The following is a 27,651-nucleotide window of genomic DNA, read 5'->3' on the forward strand; positions in this document are numbered from 1 at the left end:
TAGATCTAGGACATTTTAAATAAAAAACTAACACAAAAAATACCAGAGGATTTACACATTATATAATACACTATTAACTAAACAGAATATCTTTTTTAGGATAGAAATAAACCACAAAATACAAAGAAAAGTCCGTATTGTAAAACATAGTAAATGCTAAATAAAGTATTTTCTAAACATCAGCAGATATATTGCATCTGAAAATAAATGTAATGCCCAATAATGATATTTAGGCAAAAGAAAAATCAACTCATACTTCCCAACCACCACCAAATCAGTTACCGTAAACGATTAAACAAACCAATCTGATCAAATTCCCAGCCCGCATGGAATTTAACCACAGTTTTGCCCAGCTTCCTTGCAGGATCAATGCAGTGCATCAAACACATAAACACTTGAATTTACGATTCTAGCACATCCTCAATCTGCACTGCACACCTCAACCACTACCATAATTCACTCTTGCATCCCAGAAGCGGTAGCAGCAGTAAACTTTTAGCCCTATGATAACGAGCAGGGTAATAAGCCTTTCAGTTGCAGTCCTACCTCTCTCCAGCATAACAAAGATGTATCTCCTGAACCCAATGTAGTATCACCTTCATTTTCAGTTGGCTGAATCACATGATTTTTGTATAAAGTTGTATCTTCATTTTTGAGAGATGGCTCCTGTGAAAAGAAGCAGAATTGCAAAGCATTTGCACTCTTCTCAGTACCTCAGCTTGCTTTGGAGAAATATTCATATGCATAAATGCTCTATATCTGAGAAATATTTCCTGCCAAGTTTTGACATCCCGAGCCCCCAAGTTTCATGGTTTAAGAAAACAGAGCTCTTACAATTAAAGAATGGCTAGTTAATTTTTGGAAACTGGTAGAAATGTGTAAACTTAAGAGTTGGTTCGACTGCGTGATGGAAGAGGAATTATTTTAAAAATGAATGGATCCTGTTGATTGAATATATGAAAAATAGATATAATATGGATATTGAAAAATATAATTAGCATCTCTATATGGTAAGAATACATTGTCAAAACTATTGATTATTGACTGTGGATTTGTATATATGCTGAGCTGGTATTTATTTTTAATGTGAAATAGTGTTATATTTATTTTTTGATATCTTGATTTTTATAAATATTTGGAAAAAGAAAAATAGAACTTAAGTGCTATGGGAAAAGCATAGAGAATGAAAAATAGGAATCCACAGGGCTTTTGGTGTCCCGGCAACTTCCTGATTTATTTTCATAGTATACATCATTCATTTTAATATTAATTTATATTCTTCTATTCTCCTAGTCCCCCCCCCTCCAAAAAAAATCCAAATTCTTTGAAAACCTTGATCTTGGAAACAAATTGTGTGAAATGTGTGAAAGTTGGTGAGACTTATATAAACATTCTTATGGAATTTAGATGTTTGTGATGTGTCTTGGAAAAAGTCAGAGTTTTCTCTTTGCATAGTGAATATGTCAAGATCTTAATACTGAAGAGGGCTCTGTTGCAGTTTGTTCCAAGTCACTATTATTATTATTGCCGAGCCAAAATGTAGTCATGAAAGCGACATGTGAATATTTCTCACTCATGTATAAAAGTCTATTCTCAGTTGAGGTGACTGAGACATCCAATAATCTGGATTAATTCTAGCAAGGCAGGGAACACATGACAAGCATTTGGGCCAGCCGTGTGCCCCTAAGCTCATCCCTCAGTTGGTTCCCTGCCTTGACCCAGGACCCATTTTCCTTGCTGCTCCTTTCTCTCTCAGCACTTGACTATTATCTTTACTCTTTTCTGGTTACCGTCTCATGGCTTGCTCATTTGCCTTTCTAGCCTACTTCCATGTTCCTCTCTTCAAAAGGAATAGTTTTTTTTCTTCTTGCTCTGTTCCTCCTCTCGTCTTTCCTTCCTTTTCCACAGCTCCCTCCGCCAAGCAATTAATGTGGGCTACAAAGAATATATTAAGTAGTGGTGCAGGAAAGATAAAAGATGCCTACGCCAGCCACAGTGGAGCCACCAGCTGAGATTTTGATTCATAGATACAATAGGTATCAAACGTGCTTTTTCCCCAGCAGATCCTCAGTGGGCTCCAAAAACTTCTGAGGGCCATTTATGGACTAGAGCAGGCACCCCCAAACTTCGGCCCTCCAGATGTTTTGGACCACAATTCCCATCTTCCCCGACCTCTGGTCCTGTTAGCTAGGGATCATGGGAGTTGTAGGCCAAAACATCTGGAGGGCTGCAGTTTGGGGATGCCTGGACTACAGGCTAGCCCCTGCCCTGTCTGCTTTAGCCTTTGTCTTCCTTATGGATAATTTTTTTGTTCAGTACATGAAATAGGCAGCGATTGATAACCTTGCATATTAGTTTGTCAGACAAGAGAAGGAAATGGGATGTCATTAGAGGTGAAAAAGCTGTCCTGTTGGTTCTAAACCTTCTGCCTCCCCCCAGTAGATACCAGCTGTTCCAAAGCTTTAGGATCCTATCCATACCTATGATGCTTCATGGAAGGAGACATCTCTCCTCTGCCCTCGGGCAGTGCACAGATTTCCAACTTCTACCTGCATATGATTGTTAAGGCTCTCACAGCACTTCCCTTTGCAGGATGATCTATTAAGACTGCTGTCCCCAAAGGTCTCCTTTTCTAATGGCAGTTACCACCACTTGCAAGTTCTTAGATCTGGAAGTCTTTTGATCAAAGAACATTAAGCACATTTTTCAGATCTTTTGAATGGATCCTCTATTTCTGATTGTTAACTCTACCTTCTTTAGGGTACAAGAGCTGAACTTGCCTGCAGCCCTCTCACCTAAGGGAGAGAATCTGGCACTAGCTAGGCATTATTATTGAACAAAAACAGTCAGTCAAACTTGCTCTTTGTTTCTTTCCACTAAAGGTCATTGGGAAAGAAAATATCTAGCACTGCAGCTGGCCAGATGGTGCAAAGCATGCATCTTTTTGCCTTACAATTTACAGCACCTCCCAAAACCTCAACATATCATGGTTCACTCCAGCAGGACAGCATACCCTTTGGCAACATTTTACGCTAATGATCCCTACCTAGAAATCTGGGCAGCCCCATGGAAGTCCCCACCTGCCTTTACTAAACATTATATATCTCAGTGGTCGTTGTCCCTCAATCTCTAGCTTGTATTGGGTATTCTCCTGTGAACGAGGATTCTGTGCCACTTGTTTTTTTTCTGGGTTCACATTGTGGTTTTGTTTCTTTTTTGGTTTGGACTTTTCTTGGCACTTCTGTCTCAAGCTTTGCTATGAGATGGAACTGGTGGAGAAGCTTAGGGTGACATGGCTGGCCCAAATGTTTGTCACATATTCCCTGCCTTCCATGGTGATAGGAATAGGATAATAGGATAGGATGAATAGCATATTGGATGCCTGTTCAACATAACTAGAAAGAACCTTCAAGGTAAGTGTCCAGTGTTCCTTTTCTCTTTCGTAGTTGCAATTGTTTTTATTATGCTTCAGCCAAGATTTGCAGTTGGGAATGAATTTAAACTCAAGCCTGCTGAGCATGCTGGAGGAGCTAGCCTCATCTTGCTATTCAGGATATTCTTACTGTTAGGTTTTTTAAATTTAGATTTGCATCCTGCCCTGTCTTGCACTCAGCATGTGCTATAGCAATATATTCACCAACTCATCAAAACAGTAATAGATTTTGGTAGGAGACAGTGTGTTACAGAGGATGTTAAGTGAAATTCAGGGTGAGCAAAAATTGAACAGAGACTTGCCACTCTCAGACCTCTCTCCCTTAAACTATGCTGTCTCTTCCAACAACTCCAGCATTTTTCAAGTTGGTCCGAGGATTGTCAAAAGATGAAATATCAAATGTTTTGCTCTAGCTTCCATATTATCTTTCTTTTGCAAAGTTGTGCAATTTATTTACAAGCTTACTAAGTATGGCAGCCACATGGCATATGCATTAAAGGAAATTTCTAAATAAAGATCTAGTAGCTTATCATTTATTCACCTGCCAAATCATTTTCCTTATCAACATTGCAACTAAATCAGGTCCTGCCATCTGCACAGGTTGGAAACGCAATTCCTTGACTCCTAAGACAACTACTTTCCCTTGTCCTGGATGCCGGCATGACATAGACCTGGGAGAGCGTGGCATCAATGGCCTATTTCGCAACTTCACTTTGGAAACTATTGTAGAACGATATAGGCAGGCAGCAAGGGCAGCTACAGCCATTATGTGTGATCTCTGTAAACCTCCACCGCAAGAATCCACAAAGAGCTGCATGGATTGTAGTGCAAGTTATTGCAACGAATGCTTCAAAATACATCATCCCTGGGGAACTGTAAAAGCGCAACATGAATATGTGGGACCAACTACGAACTTCAGGCCTAAAGTAAGTGAGTTTGTTTAATGTGCAATAGAACTGGCTTGCCTCTGTGCACATACAATTTGTATGCTAGCTGTTGCTGCATAACAATTACTTAAGCATTCTTGATTTTAAATTCCTGAATTTTGTCTTCTGATTCTGTTGTTATGACTGTTGATGAGCTGCATTTTAGAGAGAACTGTAATATAATTTCCAAACAGAAATTGGATGTTGAGCATAGTTTTGTAAACTTTTAAGAATCTACTAAAAGTTTAAATTTGTTTTAGTTATTACTTGCTTTGGTAGAATGAGTTCCAAGAATTGTTGTTGTTGTTGTTGCACATTTAGCATAGCATATAGTTTATGCTGAGTGGGATATTTTGGGGTGGTGATGGTAACTCTGTAATTTTAAGTATTTTACAGGTTTTTTTCTACCTTATAAATTAGGATTGGGCAAACTTTTTTTTCTGTATTAAGAGCCATATTCCCTTTGAGGTAATCAAGTGGGCCAGAGCCACGTGACTCTCTTTAAGGTTGGGGAACCTGTGGCGCAACCAGATGTTGTTGGGTTGCAACTCCTGTAATCTCTGACCATTGACCATGCTCATTGGGGCTGATGGGAACTGAAGTTTGAAGAGCGACGTGTTCCCCACCTCTGCTTTAAGTCTTCCAAGTTGGTGGCAACCACTACTTCCTATGGGAGCAAATTCCATAGTTTATGGACTGTGTGAAGAAGTGCTTTATTTTTGTCTGTCCTGAGTCTTCCAACATTCATCTTCATTGGATGTTCACAAGTTCTAGCATTATAAGAGAGGGAGAAAAGTGTTTCTCTACTTTCTCCACACCATAGGTAATTTTATTATGCTCTATGGTGTCTCTTCATGTTTTCTCTATATTGAAAGTCCCCAAATGTTGCAACTCTTCCTTTGCATGCATTTTCTAAACATTTTCCAGCTCTGCAGTAACCTCCTTGAGGTGAGGCAACCAACATTGTACTCCATATACCAAACAAAATTTAAAAAATTCCTTCCAGTAGCACGTTAGAGACCAACTAAGTTAGTCATTGGTATGATCTTTTGTTTGCATGCACACTTCTTCAGATACACTTCTTCACACTTCTCCATATACCAAGTGTGAGATCATCATAGATTTGTATAATGACACGATATTCACAGCTTTATTTTCAGTTCTTTTCCTAATGATCCCTAGTATGGAAATCACCTTTTTCACAGCTGCCGCACACTTGGTCGACACCTTCATAGAGGTATCCGTCACAACCCCAAGGTTACTACCCATGGTCAGTTACTGCCAGTTCAAACCCCAAAGGCGTATATGCAAATTTAAGATTGTTTTGCCCCTAGATTCATCACATTTTTTACAATGAATTTGTATTTGCCACTTTATGGCCGATCAACGGCGAAGCATGTGCCCCCCCCCTGGACTGGGCTGCTGGGGAGGGGGCACACATGGAGCCCATGTGGAAGGTGAATGGAGCATGCCTCCAAAATGCTCCTCGCCCGCTGCCTCCATCCATCTGCCCACTAGACAAACCTGCCTGTCTCAGGTCCCAGGGCTCTCTTCCTGTTGTGGGGGCGCCTGACTGTGCCCCCTCAAAAATGTGTGCCCAACGCCATGCCCCCCGGGCCCTCTAATGCCACGCCTCTGCTGCCCATTCACTCAGTTTAGAGAGATTACTTCATAATCTCTTTTTGTTTTAACCAACAATTTGGTATAATCAGTATGATCTGATGTTTAAGGTTATCAGGCTTTGCTGCTGTCGCATGGTGTTTTTAGTATCTTCACCTCATTTGCAAAGTCAGTTGGTAACTAACCCCAAGGCTCAAGTAATCAAGCTATGTGGTACATGACAGGGAAAGCAAAGCTGCTCAGCATTCGTTTGCGTTGGCTGACTTTTTTCCAACACTGTGAATGCTCTGTATATGTGCAGTGTTTAAAATTAATTTGACACAGGTCCTCCCATTTTCACATTTTTAAATGTGACAGAGTCTGATTCCAAGGGGGGGTGGGGAAAAGAGAATTCACAATCCTATTTGGTGCCTCCATTATAATTGCTACACCTCATGGGCATGGCTGGATCTTAATCATTTATTTCACTTCTGAAGTTTTCATTGCCTGTCCCCTTCACTGTATTACTTTCACACAGTATATGGATATCTTTATTTGGGACTTGATTTAATGTTGGAAACGGCTTTGTGAATGAGAATGAGAATCATTCTTGCCCTAAGAGGCTGTCTCATAACACCTGAGGTTAAAATTGGCTGTACAAAACGTATAACCTATTCAGCTTAGCAAAACAAATGAGGTTATTTGCTTTTAGTTTTATTGAGGCTGTGTTCCAGATTTTCATTCCCTGGATAGTTAACAACTTCCTTCCAATTTCCAGCTTATAAATCACTCAGAGTTGATTTATTTGTGTTTGCTTTCTGCTTTTCCCAATCCAAACATATTCTTTAGCCCAAATATAGGCTTGGGTCCCCCCAAAAAACCATTGCAAGGCACGGTGTGAATGCAGTGGTGCTTTTCTCTCCACTGAAAAGCTGAAAAATTCTGTGAGAGTTGGGGTATTCCTCAGAAAGGAATGTGGTGCAGTGCAAGAGCTACAGGTTGTGTGTGTGTGTGTGTGTGTGTGTGTGTGTGTGTGTGTGTGTGTGTAAAAATTGGTACATCCATTTGGGCTAGTGAGAGTGCCTTTCATTTGCACAAATAGAGCATTGTATTCAGCCCCATCATTGTAAAATTACAATTTTAATAGAAAAACTATTTTTAAAAGAAAGCTCTTCATGACCCCATGGACCAGAGCACGTCAGGCACTCCTGTCTTCCACTGCCTCCCGCAGTTTGGTCAGACTCATGCTGGTGGCTTCGAGAACACTGTCCAACCATCTCGTCCTCTGTCGTCCCCTTCTCCTTGTGCCCTCCATCTTTCCCAACATCAGGGTCTTTTCCAGGGAGTCTTCTCTTCTCATGAGGTGGCCAAAGTATTGGAGCCTCAGCTTCACGATCTGTCCTTCCAGTGAGCACTCAGGGCTGATTAACTTCAGAATGGATAGGTTTGATCTTCTTGCAGTCCATGGGACTCTCAAGAGTCCTCTCCAGCACCATAATTCAAAAGCATCAATTCTTCGGCGATCAGCCTTCTTTATGGTCCAGCTCTCACTTCCATACATCACTACTGGGAAAACCATAGTGTTAACTATACGGACCTTTGTCAGGAAGGTGATGTCTCTGCTTTTTAAGATGCTGTCTAGGTTTGTCATTGCTTTTCTCCCAAGAAGCAGGCGTCTTTTAATTTCGTGACTGCTGTCACCATATGCAGTAGTGATCATGGAGCCCAAGAAAGTAAAATCTCTCACTGCCTCCATTTCTTCCCTTTGTATTTGCCAGGAGGTGATGGGACCAGTGGCCATGATCTTAATTTTTTTGATGTTGAGCTTCAGACCATATTTTGCGCTCTCCTCTTACACCCTCATTAAAAGGTTCTTTAATTCCTCCTCACTTTCTGCCATCAAGGTTGTGTCATCAGCGTATCTGAGGTTGTTGATATTTCTTCCAGCAATCTTAATTCCGGCTTGGGACTCATCCAGTCCAGCCTTTCGCATGATGAATTCTGCATATAAGTTAAATAAGCAGGGAGACAATATACAGCCTTGTCGTACTCCTTTCCCAATTTTGAACCAATCAGTTATTCCATGTCCAGTTCTAACTGTAGCTTCTTGTCCCGCATAGAGATTTTTCAGGAGACAGATGAAAAAGAAAGCTACCCTACAGTATTTCAGACAAGATAGTGGTATTGTTGAGCTAGTCTCCATGCACAGCATCTGCAGGATAACTATTTTAAATGGTTATTTGTCCTTTCTTCTGTGAAGAAAGAGAAGCAGATGGAATCCTGTAATTGCTTGTAATCTTGTTAAAGTGAATTAACCTTAAAATGTTAAATTCAAGGCTGCTGTGGGTTTTTAGTCCAATCTAATTATAACGTCTCTTATATTAGCTTTCCTGCTATTTAAAATTGTAAACAATCATATGAATCGCTGTAACTGAGTAAGGTGAAAAAAGCAAATCTTTGTAACATGCAAAACAAGTAATTAGGTAAAACAACTAGATTGAATTTTGCTTTCCTTTTTAATGAACACCAAATGCAAGAAACAACATTTTCCATCCCTTTGCACAGCCAGATGGCTTGCTTTTAAAACACTTATTTTTTGGCAGTTAATGCTTCCATTTGTTCACCAGTTTTCCTTCACAGTCTTTTAACTAATAAGCATCCAGTGCCATCAGCAATGATATCCTTTTAAATTGTTTGGCAGAGATTGACCATCAAATCCCTTTTGGATTGCTTTTTATGGTGATTCCAGTTCTTTCTGAAGGCTTGATTTCAGAAAGTGGTGCTGAGGACTCTTGTTTGACTTCTTGGCCATTGGCCTATGGCAGGGTGGCAAATGCTAAGAACATGGAAACTGCCTTATACCCAGTTTTTATTGTATTATTATTCCATTATAAAGGTAAAGGGACCCCTGACCATTAGGTCCAGTCGTGACCGACTCTGGGGTTGCGCGCTCATCTCGCATTATTGGCCGAGGGAGCCGGCGTATAGCTTCCAGGTCATGTGGCCAGCATGACAAAGCCGCTACTGGCAAACCAGAGCAGCACATGAAAGGGCGTTTACTTTCCCGCTGTAGCGGTTCCTATTTATCTACTTGCATTTTGACGTGCTTTCGAACTGCTAGGTTGGCATGTATATTCCATTATATATATATATTTAAAAACACACTCTTTTATTTCTCTTTCTCTTGTTTTCCTTCCACTCTTCCTCTGGCCCTTTCCCCTCAGGGGAGCCTCCCTTCCTCACTCTGAATTTCAGATTCCTTGCCACCTTTGTTCAGCACGCAGGGAATTGTAATACTGGCATGGCTTCATCCAAAAGACTGTGACAGGGCCAGGGGATGAGGCAGACAAGTGAGGAGGCATTGGTGGGCTGTGTCAGTGAGGCCCACCTGAAAGTGAACTGAGACTCGTTGGCTGTCCCCAACCCATATGGTATCTTGCAGGGGTCAGTTTTGTTTCCCTCGCTGCTTAGCATATACAGTGAACAACTGGAATTTTGAGTGCATTGCCATTAAAATGCAGTTCTGTTTCCCTTGACATCAGATTCTGGAAAAAACTGTTTGGATTGTATTCAGCAGTGTTAGCGATAAGGCTTCTGTCAACGAACAGAGAAACTTTTGGCAACTCCCCCTCTCCCTTGCACCTGTTGTTGTTGTTTGTTGTTTAGTCGTTTAGTCGTGTCCGACTCTTCGTGACCCCATGGACCAGAGCACGCCAGGCACTCCTGTCTTGCACTGCCTCCCGCAGTTTGGTCAGACTCATGTTGGTAGCTTTGAGAACACTGTCCAACCATTTCGTCCTCTGTCGTCCCCTTCTCCTTGTGCCCTCCATCTTTCCCAACATCAGGGTCTTTTCCAGGGAGTCTTCTCTTCTCATGAGGTGGCCAAAGTATTGGAGCCTCAGCTTCACGATCTGTCCTTCCAGTGGGCACTCAGGGCTGATTTCCTTAAGAATTGATAGGTTTGATCTTCTTGCAGTCTCCCGCGGCAGGGGGGGGGGGAATCTCTGAAGATTGCTTCTCTTTGCTGCTCTGTTGACAGAAGCCTGGTAAGTGAGCAACACCATTGGGTACAACTATCCATGCTTCAAAACAATGCCTGGAGGCATTACTAGATGAGGACCAATAAAGTGGAGCTTAATCCAGATAAGGACATCAATGCTACTGATTAGGGAATAGAGATTCCTTTTGTCTTGGATGATACAACACTTTCTTTGAAAAAAATAGGTTTTCAGTTTGTAGGTAGTGGGCAGGGACTGACTTTGTATTTGGATGTCCAGATTGTAGCTGTGGCTAGGGGTCCTTTTGTCATCTGCACCTATTCCTGAACAGATCTAACATGCTTTGTTGACACACACCTTAAGAAGCTGATTTTGAAACAGAGTTCTGGAGTCCACAAGAGGGAAACACTTCAAAATCTAGTTGAGCAATTAAGGCTGCCCAAAAAGTTGGTTTTTTGAGTTCTCCAGAACTTTTCATTCAGCTAGAACAGGCATCCCCAAACTGTGGCCCTCCAGATGTTTTGGCCTACAACTCCCATGATCCCTAGCTAACAGGACCAGTAGTCAGGGAAGATGGGAATTGTAGTCCAAAACATCTGGAGGGCCAGAGTTTGGGGATGCCTGAGCTAGAAGTTACTCAAAGCAGGGATTGTGGGAATAAGAAATTAGGCTGGATGTTGAAGCCTGGCGATTGCAGTCTGGATTGATCTCAGCTAGCTTCTTGCAGGTATCAGATATACCTAGGATCCTGGGATAAGAGCAGCTGATTCCCCATTTTTGTAAACACAAAGCCCATATCTTATCCAGATTTCTCTCATGCATTTAGTGAAACACCGAGGCTCCTGGTTAATAATAATATAATAATAATTTATTATTTGTACCCCGCCCATCTGGCTGAGTTTCCCCAGCCTCTCTGGGCGGCTTCCAACAAAGATTAAAAATACATTAAGATGTCACTCATTAAAAACTTCCCTAAACAGGACTGCCTTCAGATGTCTTCTAAATATCAGGTAGTTGTTTATCTCTTTGACATCTGATGGGAGGGCGTTCCACAGGGTGGGTGTCACTACCGAGAAGGCCCTCTGCCTGGTTCCCTGTAGCTTTGCTTCTCGCAGTGAGGGAACCGCCAGAAGGCCCTCGGCGCTGGACCTCAGTGTCCGGGCAGAATGATGGGGGTGGAAAAAACACAGGTAGAAACAACAAATTGTAGAAACAACAAATTGATTTTAAGCCTAATGTTCTCTTGCATTGAGTGTAAGTAATGTCCATTTATGTGTGGGTCTGTGGGGTCTGGTTTTGTCAGTCCCTCTTCCTGCACATAGCGTCCTATTCATAACCAAGCCCGTGGCTTTTCAGTGGGCACAGGGAGCTGCAGGTGGAGAAATGAGGTGGGAAAGTCATGTTCTCTGCATGGAACAAATAAAAGAATCCAAACCTATGTGGCTGTTAAGAACACACAGTAGTGGGAAGTATGTTTTATTCCCCTTTTATTTTTTTCTCAACTAGTAAATTGCTGAATTTCAATAACATTAAATTTGCTGCTATCCTTCAAAATTCCCATTTGTTACAGTGGGTCATTCTCTAGGCAGAAATTATGGCATTCAGATATTTATCACATATGGTTGGCTTAATTATACTGAAACATGTTTGTATGTCTTCCCCTCCATATTGTCGACTTTTGATGGCTACTAGATTTAGTCTTTGAAAATCATGTTTCTGAAATGTTCTTTTTGCAAGAAATTGGTTGGATGAACTGAGGTATGATAGCTATATGAATTCTTGCCTTTGTCCCTTTTAATTAGTTTTTATCAAAAACTAAATATATTTTAAAATCTTGTTTTTAAGTTACATTTCGTTGATGCTGTGTGCATAGTCTAAAATCTGAGCATATTCATCCACAGAAAAATATATATAACATACTGAACAATAAATAACCTGTGTTGCTGAGCAGTTCGTGAAAGACCTTTTATATTATTTTATTCTTGTCAGATTTTAATGTGTCCGGAACATGAAATGGAAAGAGTAAACATGTATTGTGAAATATGCAGAAGGCCTGTTTGTCATCTTTGCAAATTAGGTGGCTCACATGCAAACCATAGAGTGACTACCATGAGCAGTGCCTACAAAACACTCAAGGTAAGTGGGAATGCTCTATTTCTTCATCTTTGGTAACAAAAGCACCATGAAGTTTTTTCCTGGTGTATTTTAACACACACCACAGATATTATTTGCATACAGGCTCGTTTTTGCAAATGTAGGCACCATCTGTTGAAATGGTACATTTTTCATTTATTTTATTTATCGGTTTGCTTTTTTATAACAAAAAGTCTCCACGCAACATGACAAGAATAAAATGCAACACATAAAAACAATTTTAAACCTGAAATATTTTTAAACACCGATAATACACAATACATAAAATGCTCATCAGGATGATCAAGGGCCTGGAAACCAAACCTTATGAGAAACGGTTGAGCGAGTTGGGTATATTTAGCCTGGAAAAGTGGAGACTGAGAGGAGATATGATTGCCATCTTCAAATATCTAAAGGGCTGTCACATGGAAGATAGAGCGAGCTTGTTTTCTCCTGCTCTGGAAGGTAGGACATGAACCCATAAGTTACAAGAAAAGAGATTCCAACTAAACACCAGAAAGAACTTCCTGACAGTAAGAGCTACTTGACAATGCAACAGACTCTTACGAGAGGTGGTGGACTCTCCTTCCTTGGATGTTTTTAAGCAGAGGTTGGGCGGCCATCTGTCATGGATGCTTTAGATGACCCTTGGGATCCCATCCAATTCTAGAGTTCTGTGATCCACAACATGTTAATAAGAACCAAGTCCCACCCACCCCACTAAGATATATGCACCACTATAGGAGGCACCATTAATTATCTAAAGGCCCGGGTAAACAGAAAGTTCTTAGCCTGGTGCTTGAAACATGGCAAAGGTGGGGTCAGGTGAGTCTCGCTGAGAAGACCCTTTCACAGCCCCAGGGCTACCACTGAAAAGGCCCATTCTCGTTTGGTTACCCTCTTCTCACATCTTCCCTTGGGTGGGGCACACTAGGAAGGGGCTTCTGTTGAAAACCACATAAGATTCTATTCTTGAGGTGTTTGCTCCAGTGGCAATGGGAGCCAAAGCACCCACTGGGCAGATGTCGTGTTTGTATTAGGCAGTGGCTCTGAATAACAGTCTGCTTGCATAGCATATCCTTCCAGAGCCAGCACCTGGCATTGCCTCCCATGGCAGGAAGCACTGCCATTAGCCACCCGTGTCTTGTAGGAGATTTGTAGAAATGGGTGATAGCATAGATAGATGGGGCTGCAGAAGAACAGATTTGGTCTCTGGGGAACCTTAAGGCCTTGGGTGCAGCCTGTCCAATGCAAACTCTTGAAATAGTTGTGGCAATGCCATTTTGATCGCTTTAGAGGTAAAATCGTTTTTTGGTTTTATTTAACTAACCAAATTACAAAATTATTTATTTATTTTTAACAATCAGACATTTTTAATTAGATGTTGCCAGCCTTAACCCATAAAACAGAGGTAGAGGTTATTGCTCTTAAAATGTTTAATATTCTTGAAGCATGGAAGTTTAAATTTGATTAACACTGTTGGCCATTCCTAGCATGGCTCATACCAGCTGTTCAAATAGACAGATGTTTTATGATTTTGTTTGTGGAACAAATGACATTTTAATTATTGAATTCACTTCATTCTGTAGGGACTTTTTTGTCACGAGGAGTTTTTATGTATGAACCATACTTTGAATAAAGCAATGAATGTTTTGATGACAGGAGTGAATTGGTACTCAGACCCTCTTAGTTACTCTTGTTTCAAATTGAAGCAGTCTAGTAGTGATTACAGAGGTTCGGATAGAATGAAGTGACATTGGTTTCCATGAATGAAAGCTGGTTTTCTTCACCTGTAGTGTTGCAGAAATGACTTTTGGGATGGTGGACATGTGGATCATGACTAGTTCTACCACACACTCTTTCCCATCATGCTTTAGCGGTACTTACTTGAATTATACATCGTTTTTATCTCACAGCCAGTGGCGATTAGCTGTAGTAGCACCTAAACACTTGCTTGGATGGGATGGTATTTTGCATAACACTGTTGCTTATTGAAGGGGATTTGCTTACTTATTTATTTAATATCCTGATATTCCTCTGAAAAGAGCCCCAAAATTCCCTGTTTGCTTCAGAGATTCTGACTCAAAAAGCAGCAGAACATTTAGCCTTAGAATTCCTGTGCAATGTTTTTATTTATTTTTCTAACCAGAATTGCTGATATTTTTAATAGGAGAAACTTTCAAAAAACATAAACTACCTCATTAGTAAGGAGAGCCAGGTGAAAAGCCAGATTACAGAACTTGGTCTTTTAATGAAAGAGGCAGAGGTAAGACTTATTTATTGGCATGTGTTAAGCTCTCTTGCGATGTGTGTTCATTTTTAACAATGCTCATTTTAATGGTAATTTCTGCATGTTGGCTAGGTGTTGTGTTTTGCCCAAGGCAGTAAATAAATGATTTTTAATAATAAGCTTTCCCTAAAAAACCCCTCATGTATATTAGCCATAGATCGTTCATTTATATTTAAAATACTTGCATACAAATTTCTTTAAAAGTGGAGTGGTTCCTCGATAGGTATTGTGTAATTGTTAAGCTGTTGCGCTAGGAGTGATGAGACTCTGGTTCAGATCTCTACTCAGCCGCAAAGCTCACTGCAGCTCAGTCGCTATCTTTCAGCCTCACTTAAGTTTACACTACAATGTATTTACACTACCCTGAGCTCCTTGGAAGACGAGTGGGGTGTAAATGCACCTAATATGAATCCGTCAGCCATTCTCCCTCCTCCTTCCTCAGGTTTTAGTTGGTTGTTTCAAAACTTACTTCCCTTTTCCAGTTCTGTTTTGTCCCTGAGACCCAGTTATTCATCCAGTTATTTGGCAGAGTTGCCCATAAATGTGTTTCTAAAGAACATTTAAAACAAATTACGTAAGCTGAATAAGAATCTGGCATATTTGGTTAGTAGGTGGGTAGAGAATATTTCTCTTCATTCTAGGAATTGGGGTGAAAAGATGCACCACGGTAGGCTGGTATTTATAATGCAGACTTGAAAATCTTTTTTGACTGTGATGAAGGATATGCCACAATATGGTATTACATGCAAAGTAATACCATACAATACAATACAAAGCAATACAAAATTCTAACATGGGTTAGAGGAAACCAGTATGCATTTCTTAAAAGCAAGTAACAGGAAGTTACCTACATCCTGAAGCAGATGAGACTGTGGGCAGCGGTTTATATTGGTCCTGGTAGGCATTTTGCAACCATTTTGGCTGAAGGCAAATTTAACATTTGGAATGTGTGAATGCATTTTGGAGTTTCTAATTTTAAGAAAGTGGTGCTCCGTAAAGAAAGAAGTCTAAAGACCATGGGTAGGCAAACTAAGGCCTGGGGTCCGGATCCGGCCCAATCACCTTCTAAATCTGGCCCGCGGACGGTCCGGGAATCGGCGTGTTTTTACATGAGTAGAATGTGTGCTTTTATTTAAAATACATCTCTGGGTTATTTGTGGGGCATAGGAATTCATTCACCACCCCCACCCCCAATATAGTCCAGCCCACCACAAGGTCTGAGGGACAGTGGACCAGCCTCCTGCTGAAAAAGAGTTTGCTGACCCCTGCTAAAGACTAATGTGAGAACAATGTTCCAAGAGTGACAGTGACTTATAAATAAATCTTAAGGCACGAAAATATGTAGAAACATTCTCCATAGAGCCTTTGTACAGATTCCATCGGATATCAATGTGGTTGCAAACAAGAGTATTTGATGGAAAAGTTGCAATCTCACAAGGAAAAGTGTTTCACCTGTGTGTGCGCGCTCACATGAGATATTGGAGACAGTGACAGATTTGTGTGTGAGAGAGAGGCTGTACCCAGTTTGGCAGCCTGATGCACCTTTGCAAGCAAATTCCCTCCCCCTCCCTGACACCACCAATTTTGGTGGCAGTGACAAAATGATAATAATAGTGTAGACACAGTGGTTGGGGGTAGGTAGAACTCAGAACCTGATAAAGATCCTTCATAGTCACCACCAGATCAACCATTTGATGAGCATAAAGGGGGCAATAACCTCTTCTCAGCCAGTCTGCATTGATAAGCTGAAGATGGTGGATTGAGCTCTGTCTGTGTGCATGTATGTGTCCTTTGTGCATGTATGTGAGAGTGCAAGACTGGGCAGCACACATCCACTTTTGAACACCCCCCCCACTGTTTCCATGAGATGCCCAGTGGGTTGTCCAAGGGTGAATGTGACCATCTAGCCCAAAAAGGTTAGCCAACCTTGTGCTTAACCATTCCCTCCATGCATTTTTTCTAGCGTGAATCCACTACTTACCACCTGGTATTTGCCCTGTTAGGTAAAAAGTATAAGTTTAGCTTGGTCTTAATTATAATGTAATTTTCCATTTAGGTTGGAACCAATATTTTCAATGAGTTACAGCTACTTGCATATTTGTAAACCCTCCAAAAACCAACTGTAACTGAAATAGTTTTGAAGTAAGTACAGTGGTATCTTGGTTCTCAAATAGCTTGGCTCCCAAACAAATCGGCTCCTGAACGCCGCAAACCCGAAAGTAAGTGTTCTGGTTTGCAAATCATTTTTGGAAGCCGAACATCCGACGCGGCTTCTGCAGCTTCTGCTTGACTGCAGGAAGCTCCTGCACCCAATTGGAAGCCATGCCTTGGCTTTTGAATGGTGTCGGGAGTCAAATGGACTCCCGGAATGGATTCAAGTTCGAGAACCAAGGTACCACTGTACCCAAGTTACTATTTTATCTTTATTGTAGCCAAAGGAACAATGAAAGTGATTTTAAAGGCTTGCATTATAATTAGTGCTATTTTTAAGTGCCACACCTATCTCTTGATAAAACAAAATAGTAAACTTGGGAGTTTTCTTTTAGTGTTCGTTAGAAATCTATAATTAGATTTATTTTCATACAACCACTTCAGGTAAACCTCACTGTCACCTGAATATGAGACCAGCTCTGGTAGTTATTGAAAAATATGTTTCTGTTTTTCAGCATAATGGTGAAAGAGCTAAGGAAGAAGCATCTCACAGCTTTGATAAGTTGTTCGATGTTTTGGAAGAGAGGCGAGCAACTGCACTCAGGGCTATTGAAGCCTCCAAAAACCTAAGACTGGAGAAATTGCATTCTCAGATAGAAGAATATCAGGGACTTCTAGAAAATAATGGCCTTGTAGGGTATGCCCAAGAAGTTCTTAAAGAAACAGACCAGTCTTGTTTTGTTCAAACAGCGAAACAGCTTCATGACAGGTATGCCATTTATATTCTAAAATGTTTAGATGATGTACTTCAAAACATGCCTTGTTCTTCACCATTATTTGAGTATAGAGATCTGCATGTGGGGCAACTTTCCTCATGTGGAAGTAAAATTATTTTCTGCCCACTTTCTGTATTTTGGATCTAAGTGATATGTTTTGAGATCACGGGTCTCAGGTAGCTCCAATACACTTGTAATTTCTTTGCAGAGGAGAACATCCTAGTAGACCGTGTCTCTACTTTCTTTCAAACGTTAGCTTATGTCAGCTATGCATCATGAAGTTTCTGATTAATTGGATAATCAATATATACTAAACTATTGGGGATTTCAATTCCACTGTTACATAGGAAAGTCAAAAAAGAAGAATACTTTGGCAGGTGACTCGATTTATTCATTCTGAGACATTAGCAAAAACTAAAGGATCATATATTTTAGTATGTGTCTCTGTAAGGTATTGTGCATTTGCAAGGACAATCAATATTATATTTTGTGAATGGTTCATGTTCTTATGTAGCCGCATTGTTTTATACAAATGTCTTACAAGTATAATACAAAGTAGTTGTATTCTATGTTACAAATCAAGCACTACTAGAAGTTGTTTCTTTTCGTTTTCCAAGGCATATCTTATCAGTAAAAAAATTTGGTGTGGTGCAACTTGCAAATTTTTATTCTGAAAGTGTGGCCCAGAGAGAAAAGTTTGAGAACCACTGGCTAACTTGTTAAGAAAGAATGCACACATATATATATCTAGCTAGTAAAACTTTTCCACATACAGAATTCAAAAAGCAACTGAATCTTTGAAGAGCTTCAGACCTGCAGCTCAAGCTTCTTTTGAAGATTTTGTTCTTGACATAGCAAAGCCACAGGAGGCTCTTGAGGACATGTCTTTCCTTTCGAGTGGTAAGTTTGAAGGGAAGCTCTGCTTAAACCCCCCCCCCCCCCAAAACAGTCTTTCCAAACACAATTTGCTCTCAGCTGAGTTTTCAAAGTTCTTCAAAAGTCAGTTGTATACCTGTAACAACTATGGGAATTTCTTAGAAAATACCCTAGTAGGCCATGTGTATTGGGCATTTTTGGGAGACAGAACAGGTCCTTTGTATTGAAGAAGTAATCATCGTGTGGCAAGGTCAAGTCAGTATTTGACACAGCTGTGTGTGCTGTCATGTGCATGCCGGAGTTGCTTTTTCTTGTAACCTAGTTGATCTCAAAGCATTTTTAGATTGGGAATGAGTCCTGGAAAGGTGTTAGCAGGAGCAGCCAATGATTTCCCTGGAGTTTAAATGTATTGTTACCAGGGGGTTGGTAGACTGTATGAGCAGCACTGCTGTTGAGTGAGTAACAACCAAGGATGAACAAGGTCCAGCACAACAAATTCTGTAGAATTCCCTCCCACCCCAACAACTATCAGCTTGGAGAAGTCTTTGTTTTTAATTTAGTGACGTTAAAAGCTTGTTTGCAAATCTAAAAAATTATTCTTGTATGTTCAATTCAGGTGTTGATATACCAGAAATCAATGAGGAACAAAGCAAAATGTATAACAAAGCTTTGATCTGTTGGGATCATCCACAGAAAGCAGGTTCAGCTGATACTTACATCCTTGAATACCGTAAACTGAACAGAGAAGATGCCAACCCAGCATGGCAAGAGACTGAGGTCTTCGGCAAGAGTGAGATCATCTCTGATCTTGACACTAACAGCAGCTATGCCTTCAGAGTCAGAGGATACAAAGGATCTATCTGTAGTCCTTGGAGCAGGGAGGTTACCTTGCACACACCACCAGCTCCAGGTACAATTCATGTATTTTTGCAACTCCCAAACTGGTGGCTGTGGAAGGTTGAAGTCTTGCTGTGCGTACATATATGAACACCCACACAGAAGTACATCCACCAGCAAGTCACAATAAAATTCCATTAAATTAATATTTTAAGTTCCCCACTCTGCCTGCTTTAACCATGAGCCCCAATATTTAGCCCAAACAGGTAGCTCTAGCAACATTTCTGAAATGCGCACAGGTTTGCTCTTTGGCAAGCTTTTAAGGTGAACTCCATAAATGGCAACTACCAGAAGTGTTTCTATATCCTATTTAAACTTGATGCAGGGATTTGTATTGTTAGAATGATGCACTTGGTTGATCTTAGCAGGAGGCAGTCTTTGCTTCTGTTTTATACATCACTTAACATTTACAAACACTAAAAATACAGTACCTCTTTGCAGAGATACAACCTAATAAACAATATCAAAGGGGCAAGGGACATGTAAACAAGCAAATACAGATACATAATTGTTTAATAAAGCTACGTAAATGTGACCAGGTGCAATGGCTATTGAAGGAGACAGTTTTAGGAGAGGAAGAACCAAAAGTCAAGTACTGTATCCATAGTGGAACAAACGAAATACAAAGGAGAAGTTACGGTAACCATGTAGAGCTCTGTTAATAAAAGAGAGGTCTCTTTTGATCACAAAAGCATTAGTACAATGTGCCCCTGATGAATCAGCTTCATTCTCCTACACCAAGACTTCTGAATAGTTTCCAAGGTCAGCCCAGTCACCTTGTCTCAGGGTAATGACTGATGAACACCAGGCCTCATCAGAAAGAATAGGCTGCAGTTTTCTTACCATGCGTAGCTGCAGTGGAGATGATGCCCTTGGCTGCTAGTAACACCTGAGCTTCCAGGTGCAACGGCTAGTCCTGAAGCACTCGAGGCTTCTGGTTGTGAGGGGCTGGGGGGCAGGTGGGTGGTGAGGTTGGCACTGGCAGAACCATTCCAGCACTATCACCAGTGTGTCCTGACATGGCTACTGTCCCTTCAGGTAAGTCACAGCAATACTGCTGTGGGGAGGGTGGCTTCGCAGCACCACCTTACCATGCTGGTTACCCATCCCACATAAGTGTTGTGGTCTGCTGGCCAATCTTGTTAGGATTTGGTTTTGTGTTGGGAGTAACCTTGGCTAAAGAACCAAGGAGGAGATTGTAAACCATAGCAAGCAAAACTGTTTAAAATATTAGAACTCCGTAGCAATCACAGTTTCTTAAAATAACAGATATTTAAGGGAAGAAGGGAGAATGTAGTGCCCCAGTTGTTAGCAATTTCAAAATTATGATATAGAGAAGCCAATACCATTTGGCCCACAAAAGGAAATGAGCATAATTATGGTGTCTTAAGGAGAAGGGCATCCTTAGCGTCATGCTTATCAAAACAAACAAAATTTTGGGAGGTGAAGTTAATTCCTTGCACTTTAATAGGAGTCATGGTGCCACTAACGTGTTCTAGTAATTATGTCTGAGATTCCTTGTCCAGTCTGCTGATAGAGTAAAAAAAAAAAAAGAATTTTATTTAAAAAGAAAAAATAGGAATATGTTATTAGATGCTGATCTAGGATGCGTATTTTTCAGTTTTTAGTTTCCTTTTCGATGACAAGTGTGGCTACAATAGCGAACGCCTCATGCTGAATGCGAGGAGAAATGCTGTGGAAAGCAGGGCTGGATTTCCTTTGCTTCTGGGAGCTGAACGTATCCAAGCTGGTTGCTACACTACATTAGACTATGTTGTTGGAGACACCGGTATTGTGAAAGGGAAGCATTTCTGGGCTCTCCGCGTGGAGCCCTACTCATATTTGGTGAAAGTAGGAGTTGCATCTGATGCTAAGATCCAAGAATGGTTCCAAAATTCTCGTGATCTAACAAGCCCAAGGTAAGTAATACTTTTCATCTCTTTCATAGAAGCTAATGCAAAGGTTATACAAGATAAAAGCCATATTGGTTGAAGTAACAGCTGGATTGCTGCGCCAGCTGCCTTCGCATGGGGAAGGCGGTCTGCCTCTTTCTCCTGGTTTTAAATTCTCAAGTTTTAAATAAAACTTGGGATTCTCCCAAGCATGCTGATACACCCCACATGCTTCTCAGCAGCCCTCTTTCTGGTTCCATTTCCAAGATTTCACTATTAAAGAGTGATCGTTTCTTTTTAGAGATTTTGTTTCACGTGATTTCCATTGGAATGGGTCTCTAAAAAAGCGACATGCTCTTGATTGCTTAGTCATGTACATGACATTTGTTCCTGCCTTTTCCCCCTTGTGAATATCGGTCACTGTAATGTACATTTCCTAAAGCTTGTGTAGGGAAGATGAGCACAGATTTGATGCTAGTACTTGTGTATCAGAGTTGGTGCTCGCACTCGTGTATCAGATATCTATATCTGCATTTCCAAGAAGCACATGGGCATAAAAGGACAGATTGCTGATTTCGTTTTGACTTGCGTGCTTGTACAAGTCAAATTTCTACTCAGTGCAGCAGCGGCAACAATAAAAAAGCATTCATTTCAGAGGTGCGATGGAGTGTGATTCAAAAGCAAACTGTTACAGATCATTGCTCAGCACTGCAGCAGCTCACACTAGCAGGCAAGAAGCCTCCTTTTTACGGTATTGTATACATTGCTTAAATTGAGCAGAAATAATATGTGCATGCATGCAGACAGCAATCCTTTCACTGCTACTCTTCTAACTCAGCTCAGACCCTTCAGGTCAGTCTCCTTTGACCTCCTGCATCTAGCAGGAAGGGTGGAAATGAGGAGGACAGGATCTAAGCTGCCTTTTCAACTTCTTCTATTCATGTTCAGCATCTGGGGAAACTAATCCTCCTTCACTGGATGATGATTCCAACGCGGCTGCTGTGATGGGTATTTTGCTAACGCTGGCTGCCCATATTTGTCCTGAATCAGTTGCTTTGTTCATAATCCTTGTTTTCCCTTTTCTATAGTACTGACAAGTGCCGTTTTAATTTTTTTTTAAGATTACAGTTGCGTGACACTGTCGGGGAGAGAAAAATCTTACAACATGAAGAAAAGGGCCAGAAAGAGGAGGAGGGGGGAAGAATGGAAAAAAGGTGGACAATTTTTAAAAAATTAATAGTTTGCACATTTCTCAGAAGTACAGTTCAGATTGTTGCTAGTAGATACATACATCTGCCCAGCTACTTTACATCCTGTGTAAAGGAAAGATGCAAAGACTTGTCTCCTCAGCATGTGCTGCTGCTAGTAATTACTACCATTACCACTACACTCAGCTGCAGTGTTTTCTCCTGTTGCACTCTTAAAAATGGAAGTAAAGCCTGTTTGGGAGAAGAACTGGAGGCCAAAGAGATTTCATGGGTGTGGGAGGTGTTACATCGGCAAGTGCGAGCTTGGAAATATTTGTCCGCAGGGATATAGATGGAAGCTCTGTAACCAATATGTGGGTAATAACCTGCATAGAATAAGTCCACCTTAATCATCATCATCGTCGTCGTTGTCGTCATCATCATCATCATCTGCCTTAAACAAAGAGTTGTATCCAATGGTGACTTGGCATAGAAGTGCTTCGTCCAACCAAGGCTCCTTCTTTGTGCTAATCCCCCTTACCAATTGCAGCCCTCTAGTCCAGGCTTCCAGAAACTCAGCCCTCCAAATGCTTTTGGCTTACAACTCCCATGATCCCTAGCTAGCAGGGCCCAGTGGTCAGGGATGATAGGAATTGTAGTCTCAAAACATCAGGAGGGCCGAGGTTGAGGAAGCCTGCTCTAGTCCATACCATTCTAGAGTGTCCCATAATCGGTGCTTTTTTATGGGGGTACACAGGGGTACGCATACCACTAAACATTTTGTGAATCTTAAGTTTGGCCTCCCTGAGGGCAGTATTTCAATATGGGTAGGAAAATGAGAGTACACCTAAACATTTTTTTTTTACAGAAAAAAAGCACTGCCCATAACCCTTGGGAAAAGCTTTTGGGAGTCATTGGATAGGGAAGGATCTGTGAAATCGAGTGCCCTCCCTTCTTCAGTTGGAAGCCCTTCTGTTAGCACAAAGCCGCCATTGGATCTAATCCAAACGCTAAAAGTTTACTTTTAGCATCCTGTAGCTCTTTCGTAGTAGTAGTCGTAGTAGGTGGAGTTGAGAGAGAAAAAACGTGAAGGAGTTAAGTTATGACACATAGACACTTATAATTTCCAATTTAGACCTGGTCTTTCTGCTCTTGGCCATTAAAGTACATGTTTTCTGGTAGCCAGTATCTAGTGGCTCACTTCTAAGAGTGTAGCTTTTAGTGTTAGGGTTTCCTGCTTGCCAGGAATAGGATCCTGCTTTACCTGCTGGGGATTCCTTTGTTATTTGCCCCACCTCAATTCATGGAGAGCAGTAGACTCTAGCTGTAAGGTTCCAGATAATTACTCTCATTTCTGCTCAATTATCTGGAAAGCCATGTTAGGGCTGACCTAGTTCCTAGTGATTTTTGCAGAGAACTTATCACTGGAGGCCTGCATATGGTAAGTTCAGCAGAATTACAAGGAAAGGTGTTTAATGTTTATAACATTTGGCATAGAACAAAATAGTAAATGACACTGCAAATTTTAATCCACTGTACCATGTGTTCACGTTGCCAGAGCCTGTTTGGCTTCACTTCCTCAAACATGAGAATTGCTGGTTAACACTGCCACTGAAATACTATTTTCAGAAGAGGAATTATTTTAACTGTTTCAGAAAGTTAGAATCCTCTTTGATTCGTTTGCTTTGTTGAACGTTGCTGATAGAAGTTAACCTGTAGCATATAGTAGCATAGTCCTCTTGATCTCGGAGATACCAAAGTTGCTGCTTTACACAATGCCTCAAACTTTGACCTTGTATACTATTTTCTCAACTGTTTACATTTGTATTTGGCCTTCCTCGGAGGAAATCAAAGCAGCATTTTAGTCTTACAACAGCTTTTGAAGCTGAGAGACAAGTGACTTGTCCAAATTTCCTGAGCTTGCTTCACAGTTGAGAGGGGACTTACCTAGATTTTCATTCTTCAAACACATTTTGATTTCTTCCATCCTGTGGAAGGCACATCAATGGGGCAGGATGCCCTATATGCATTGCAATTGGTGCTTGCCTTGAGCCTTGGCCTTCGGCAGTACAGATCAATTGAATAATGTGGTATCACTTGAGATGGATGTAATGTATCTCCAAGGACACAAGCCAGGATCCTGCTCCAAGGACCTTGCTGTGGTTGCAAGCCATACTGGCAGGATCACGGAGGAGGGCCATTTTTCCATTGTGAAAAAATGTGGTTAACTCACATGATCATGCACTCATTTCTCATTTAAATCTGCGCAAATCTTCCTAGTGTTGATGCTATGTAGATTCTCTGCACACCTTCTCCCTGCCCTCTAGCATACTTTGGGACTGCATGGCAGAGGATCTGGCTTCATGCACAATGTTTTAAGGTTCTGTGTTTTATTGTGTGAAATTTATTGTGCTGGACTGTGAGAAAACATTGAAGATTTTAGGAGATATTCCAGTATGTCTAGTATACATCAATCAATGTTGTGTTCTTCTTCTAGATATGAACAAGACAGCGGTCATGACAGTGGGAGTGAAGACATCTTTGTTGAGTCCTTGCAGCCTTTCACACTGGTAACCTTAGGCATGAAGAAATTCTTTATTCCTAAGGTTTCTCCTGCTCCAGCTGCTTGCAAAGATTCTATGAACAGAATTCTTCCCATGCCATCATGCATTGGAATCTGCCTTGACTATGACAAAGGCAAAGTTGGATTCTATGACGCAGACAGGATGAAATGTCTTTATGAGCGTCAGGTAGACTGCTCTGGTAAAATGTATCCAGCTTTTGCATTGATGGGGAGCGCAGGAATTCATCTGGAAGAAACGATTGCAGCAAAATATTTGAAATACGAAGATGAAGACATGTAATGCCCAAGGATCCATCTTTAGCATTATGTCTTAATTACATCATATCTCCTAAGTGCTTTTGCTGCAACCCTGCTTTTGAGTCAGTCTGTTTTCATTTCGTTTTTTCAGTGTCACAGAATTTTTTCCATCTCTACCAGATTTCTTTTGTCTAGAAAGAGCTTTCTGGAGTCACCCCTTGGCCTGCCTTTGGAGCCTTCAGAAATCAAATGGATTAGCAGTCTCATTGCCTTTCATAAGCTGGAAGTCTGGTGGCTATCTGGTTTTGATTTTTTTACTTAGCTGATGCTTGCTGGCATTCACATTCAATTTTAAAATGGAAATGGGCCCTGTGTAACAGTGCATTTCTTATGGTTATGCATTATGTATGCTCCTTGCTTGAAAAGGAGTTTATTTCACTACATTGTGAGTGGTTATATTTCCTGGTTACTATATTTGCATGTAGGCAGAGTACATTGTGAATCCACACTGCAATAGAACACATAATAGATAGATGTGAATCACAATGATTGTATCCAAGATGAATTTATTGTGACTTACGCAATTGACTTTTACAAACCTGTCTGTCTATCAGTGATTAATAGCAAGGTTCTTGTGTGTGTTTTCAGTATTGTTGGTTATTTCCTATATACTGTATTTCAGTATATTTAAATATAAGTGCAATTTCTCTTGAAACATCAGACCTTGCTGTTGAAAACTGCATATAGAGAGAGATTTAAAAATGCAGGCCCAAATGGTAATATTATAGATTTATTTTTTTAAAAGAAAAAGTGAACTTCTTTTTTTTTGCATAGTTTATACTGTAACTTCATTTTAAAAAGGATTTTAGTGTGTTTAGAATAAAGTGTACTGACCATTAAGTTTGGAGCACTTTTGCCTTAGGGTGTCCTTATCAATTAGACGTGTTAGCTAGAAAGTAATCCATACAAAACTGACTGAAGCTCCATATAGTCTGTTTAGCTTGTGGCGAATGTCGCTCTTAAGCAGAGGTTGGTGAAGCACTGCACTTCTGATCATCGTTTTCTTTTGGTGGAATTAAATTTGAGTAATATGTTTTGCTAAATACTGTTCAAAAATACCGCAACAGGTTTCCCAAGGTTTGGCAGCTGCTGATCATTCGGGATCATAAAACTGTAGCCCAAAGCGTTACTTTTAGCTTGTGTTTATTTATGAGATGCTGACTAAGCCATAACTTATTTATTGTACAGTGAAGTGATATTCTGCTTTTTAAAAAGAAAAACCACCCCTCCCCAATCATAATTTAATCAACAAGTGGATTTGGACATTTCTGCTACTTTTATGCACTGTACTGCTTCAATTAGTACTGAGAATTAGTGGAATGTTTGGGACCTATTTAATATAAATGTGGTGCTTACACTTCAGTTGAAGGGACCAGGGACAAAGATACTTACCTGTCTATGCAGAGCTCCGTGCTTTAAACTAAAATTGAAAAGTTTTAAACCATCCAGGAAGGTTGTGTCATGGTTTCATTTGGGGGGGGGAGGGCGGGGGGACCCCATCCAGTTTCTACTGAAAAGAAAGAGCACTTTACATTCAGACTAAGTGAAACCTTGTGTGGATCATTCACATATAGCTGCTATAACTAACAAACCTGTTAGGGACTACTGTGTGATCTGCAAAGCTCTATACAAGTACATCATGTAGACAATTTTTGGAAAATAATATTTGAAGCTTTAATGCAAACCGTAAGGCCTTGTTTGAAAATATTGTGAAGTGGAAATGTAACTTTCTCAAGATTTTTTTAAAAATAAAGTATGTCAAATAAAAATGTCCTTATTAAACTCTCTTTGTTATTACTAAGATAATGGCAACTCCCTAATACTTGCTGCAGCCTCTAGAGTCTAGATAGACCATCTACAAGGGCAATCTGATGCAGAATCCGTTACAGTAGTCCAGGTGGGATGACCCGAGAGCATGGGCAAATAATGTGGGTTAAACCACAGAGCCCTAGAGCTTGCCGATCAGAAGGTCGGTGGTTCAAATCCCCACGACGGGGTGAGCTCCCGTTGCTTGGTCCCAGCTCCTGCCAAACTAGCACTTCGAAAGGACATCAAAGTGCAAGTAGATAAATAGGTACCGCTACAGCGGAAAGGTAAACGGTGTTTCCGTGTGCTGCTCTGGTTCGCCAGAAGCAGCTTTGTCATGCTGGCCACATGACCTGGAAGCTGTACGCCAGCTCCCTCGGCCAGTAACGCGAGATGAGCACCGCAACCCCAGAGTCGGTCACGAACTGGACCTAATGGTCAGGGGTCCCTTTACCTTTTTGCTGCACGGCTGTAGCTGAAAAACCAGCCTAAGCTGGGCATAAATACTTTTAGCCACTTGAGATTTCAGTGCCAGTTGGAATCCGGTACTCCTAGATGCACCCCTTTCATTCAGGTGGAATGCAACTTTTCCCCCAAATATTATTAGGATCCCCAATTCCTGGACATGAGAATTAGCTATTCATAGCATACCAGTCTTGTGTGTCAGGGTGGAAGCATCTTCCTTCCTCATTGCTGGCCTGCCAGCCCCAAACCTACTGATTGGACCCATAAAAGAGATGTTCTTTGCAAGTTTGGGCTTGACTTGATCTGGAGACTATTTCTAGATCCTTGGCCCTGCAATAAGG

At 40.9% G+C, this 27,651-nt stretch overlaps 1 protein-coding gene across 5 annotated transcripts in view; it reads left to right on the forward strand.

Moving 5' to 3' along the window:
• Positions 1 to 26,821, forward strand: part of TRIM36 (tripartite motif containing 36) — a 49,197-nt gene extending 22,376 nt beyond the window's left edge. For 3 of the 5 annotated variants that reach the window (XM_035099943.3, XM_088653220.1, XM_060280152.2), the window contains 9 exons: positions 4,034 to 4,359; positions 11,946 to 12,092; positions 14,260 to 14,355; positions 17,046 to 17,299; positions 18,082 to 18,206; positions 18,799 to 19,092; positions 20,701 to 20,998; positions 22,093 to 22,185; positions 24,656 to 26,821. In XM_035099943.3, the coding sequence (XP_034955834.3) occupies positions 4,034 to 4,359; positions 11,946 to 12,092; positions 14,260 to 14,355; positions 17,046 to 17,299; positions 18,082 to 18,206; positions 18,799 to 19,092; positions 20,701 to 20,998; positions 22,093 to 22,185; positions 24,656 to 25,022 (2,000 nt within the window). In that variant the 3' untranslated portion in view covers positions 25,023 to 26,821. The remainder of the gene's footprint in view (positions 1 to 4,033; positions 4,360 to 11,945; positions 12,093 to 14,259; positions 14,356 to 17,045; positions 17,300 to 18,081; positions 18,207 to 18,798; positions 19,093 to 20,700; positions 20,999 to 22,092; positions 22,186 to 24,655) is intronic. The other 2 variants (XM_035099946.3, XM_088653219.1) reach the window with 1 other exon arrangement.
• Positions 26,822 to 27,651: the final 830 nt, after the last annotated feature.

Source organism: Zootoca vivipara, chromosome 10 (assembly GCF_965207765.1).
Source record: "Zootoca vivipara chromosome 10, rZooViv2.hap1.1, whole genome shotgun sequence".
Lineage (NCBI taxonomy): Eukaryota > Metazoa > Chordata > Lepidosauria > Squamata > Lacertidae > Zootoca > Zootoca vivipara.